This window comes from Polistes canadensis, unplaced genomic scaffold (assembly GCF_001313835.1).
Source record: "Polistes canadensis isolate GaletaPanama2010 unplaced genomic scaffold, ASM131383v1 scaffold_405, whole genome shotgun sequence".
In the NCBI taxonomy this organism is placed as follows: Eukaryota; Metazoa; Arthropoda; class Insecta; order Hymenoptera; family Vespidae; genus Polistes; species Polistes canadensis.
This window is the reverse complement of record NW_014569952.1, coordinates 58,881-62,577: the sequence shown is the minus strand read 5'-3', so window position 1 is coordinate 62,577 and position 3,697 is coordinate 58,881. Positions and strand designations below refer to the sequence as shown.

The following is a 3,697-nucleotide window of genomic DNA, read 5'->3' as shown; positions in this document are numbered from 1 at the left end:
ATCTGCACGCGCGGGGGCTCTGGCTGGTATGTTTGTGTGCGTAAATTTATTGCATTTGATTCGTCGGTGATTCTTGTTTTAATTCCAGGGCCCACATGTGCTGAGGCCATCCCGTTCGTCCTTTGCTCTTCGACGATTCTTCCTGCGATACGTTCGAAATTGATTGCAAACACGTCTCGTTCTGAAATTACAACAAAGGAAAAAAAAAAAGAAAAAAAAAGAAAATAAGAACAAAAACAACAAATCGCAGAGCGAATTTTCGGATTCGAATATCGCGTAGCCTTCGAATCAACCCTCCACCCCCTAAATCTACAATTACGGGCATAGCCCGTAAAACAATGACACGAAAGGATTCATAGAACAAATTTTCATTTATCTGGTTCGATATTCTTGACATTTTTAATTCGAATATATTATTTAAGTTTTGAAACATAAATCGTAGGTTATAACAATACTTTAGATAAATTTATTTCTATTTAATCAATTATTTATCTCGTTCAAAAATAAAATTCTTAATGAGAAGGTGTAACAGGGAACTTGAACATAAAAAAGAAGTAGAACTTAATTTAATTAAGTTGGACGTTTCATCCCTTTATTGGGACTTCTTCAGCAACTTAATCTTTAAAGTTCAGCGTCTTTTTTATTTAATTCGACATACATTTCTCTTTTTGTTAATATTCCAAACACAACACATCTAAACTTCGTTAAGTATTAGCTCGTTATAATTTGAAACACTCAACAAAACTCAAAATTAGTGTTACATTTATGCAATAGAATATATATACTGCATTTTTATTTTTATTATTAATATCCAAAACACAAAAAATCTAAACTTCGTTAAGTATTAGCTCGTTATAATTTGAAACACTCAACAAAACTCAAAATTAGTGTTACATTTATGCAATAAAATATATATACTGCATTTTTATTTTTAATATTAATATTCGAAACACAAAACATCTAAACTTTGTTAAGTATTAATTATATAATAACTTCTTTTTTATATTCAAATTCCCTGTGATACTTTCTCATTAAGAATTTATTTCTGTTTCTTTTTTTCTTTCCCCGAAAAAATTTGTCTAAGAAAACCAACAAAATTGGAAGAGAAAATCGACGATATATGTGGTCAAGAAAATAATAATAATAATAATAATAACGGTGATAATTCGATTCCAATTCGTGGGTGGTATAACCGGATGGAAAAAATTGGCCTAACCGCTTATTATATTAACTCGAACCGAAATAATGCGACACGGGAATATTTCTAACATGAGTATTAAAAAAAAGTGCCCACTTGAATCCGATGCAACCAACATTTTTTTTAGGACGTAGGGAGGGAAAGGGGGCCAAAGACCACAGCCCCCTTCTCTCCCTCGTCGATGGATTTAAGGTCAAGAGGCCGATGTTTATTTTGAAGTATAATTCCGTAGAATCGAAGTATAAAAAAGAAAAATCTTTGGGTCTTTGGTAATTGAAAACAAAAAACAAAGCACGCGGATCAATTGAACATAATTCCATTACTCGTCCATAGGTTTCTCACTCTTTGTGAAAGATTTAACGACAACTTTAAGAGAAAGGTAACAAATTAATAGTCGAACGTTTACGAGCAGTATAATAAATCTCGTTTTCGTATTAGGACGGGTTTAGAAAACGTGTTTTAACTTCGTTTAAAGTGGGATAATGACAATAATGATTCGTTAAACGAATTGAACGTAAATGGAACAATACTTATTGTTTTCATTCTAACTCACCTGATTTGATTGAGCGTTTTTGTTTCTCCTAGCATTGGACAATATTTCGGCACGAAATGTTTGCGGCTCCTCAGTTTCGTCGCTTTCCAATACAGCCATAAGATATCCGATGTATGATGCAGCAAGCCTCAAAGTTTTGATCTTTGATAATTTAGTATCCGCTGGAACGTTTGGGATGCAATCCCGCAAATCCGCGAAAGCGTTGTTGATACTCTGAGTACGTCTCCTTTCCTTTTTATTGGCTGTATTTCGACGTTTGGGCCTGACCAATGGGATCACTTCCCTTTGAAGATGTTGATTTTGAAGATGTTGTTGCAGTGATCCGACGCCAACACCACCGACGCCAACTCCGCCGACGCCAACTCCAAGTTCGACGTTGTTCAACGAAACATTTGGCCCACCAATACCGGCGGCCATCGTAAAATCTTCTTCTCTGCGTTGTTCGTGTTGTTGTTGGTGTTGTTGATGTTGCTGTTGATGATGATGATGGTGATGATGATGATGGTGCTGTTGTTGTTGGGGATACAACATAGTCGAATAATGTTGAGGAGCACCGTTCGTTGAACTCGGATGCACGTATTGTTGAAGACCGGAATAATTGGAATCCTGAACACCGATTTCTTCGATCAAAGGTGGCGTAGAAGCCGTCGGACTTCCCGCACCCGAGCTACCACCTGAGATACCGGAATCCGCCCCCCAATAACTCGATTGGTTGTCCGAATCGGGACCACCGAGTGGACCTGGAGAACGATCGAACGATTATTTTCATATTATATTGTCATCCTTTAATAAATAAAACGTACCGTAAGGAAGCTGGGTGACGTAATTGCAGGGTTGATGCCATTGTGGATAATATTCCGATTGGGCGTCGAATCCACCGAGCATGATTTTCTTTTCGTTTTCTTGTATTTTTTCGAATCACTGTTGTCGCACGATGGCACAATTGGATTTGGGATAAACGTGCCACTTACAAATGAAACGAACAATAATTTCACTTGACGAGGACGACGACTATAGTCGTCGCTCGTTAGAATCGATGATGCGTTTTCGGATGCAGTCGCGGGGTCACTGAGAAGGAAGATCACCGAGTAATACTTCGTCGGACATGGAGGCTAAAGCTCTCAAGGTCGTCAGTGGAACGAGATCATGGGTGGGATCGCAAAGGGCGGAGCTCGGTTTCGTCAACGCCTCCTGAGGGTCTCTTTTCTCCCTCTCGTGATTGCTGCCTTCCAAGCCGTACCCTCTCCTGCTTCCGATTCAATTAGCAAATTGAACGGGCTGATACTTTCTGCGTCCGCGCAGAATAACAACATTTTATTTTACCGTTATTATTCGATTCCCATTCGGACTAAATGTTCATATCCGGTGCCACGAATTCACTTTTCCAACTAACTAACGAAACCTAACTGAGGGATTTCGGTGGTGATGTGTTGGTGTTGATGGGGACGGTAGTGTTGGTACCATGGTGATAGTCCCTGAGGGATCGTTTCTTTCCTGTTCGAACAACCTGCTCGCATAAATAATACCAACTTCCTCTCTTGTCAACCAATTAACAAATTTACTCTAAAGAAATAATTATTATCCAACGTAATAACCTAAAACCGATCAAGTGTTTTGTTATTAACGTTTATGATTGCAGCAAAAGTTGGAACCGAAAAAAAGGGAAAGAAGAAGAAAAAAAAGAAACATAAATGGATGGATGAGTCCTGGTCGATGGTAAAAGGCATCTGGCTTTTTATTTTTGAAAGATAAGAGATAGCACTCGTGGATGCATTTAGAACGATCGTGATCTCTTTCTCGTTATGGCAACCGGCGCTACGATTAAAGAGAAATGAATTCTTCTAAGTTAGGTAGAGGGTTTTTTTTTCTTCTCCTCCTTATTATTATTATTATTATTATCACTATGGAGTCTGAAACTTCCGGAACACCTCGGGGTAATACCCCGG

The 3,697-nt window shown here is 38.2% G+C and overlaps 1 protein-coding gene across 1 annotated transcript; it reads right to left on the bottom strand.

Moving 5' to 3' along the window:
* On the bottom strand, positions 1 to 2,643 carry LOC106792314 (heart- and neural crest derivatives-expressed protein 1-like). The gene is made up of 3 exons (XM_014758656.1): positions 2,555 to 2,643; positions 1,752 to 2,491; positions 1 to 181 (listed from the first exon to the last, which is right to left on the bottom strand). The coding sequence occupies exons 1-3, from the start codon at positions 2,634 to 2,636 to the stop codon at positions 47 to 49; spliced, it is 957 nt and encodes a 318-aa protein (XP_014614142.1). The 5' UTR covers positions 2,637 to 2,643; the 3' UTR covers positions 1 to 46.
* Positions 2,644 to 3,697: the final 1,054 nt, after the last annotated feature.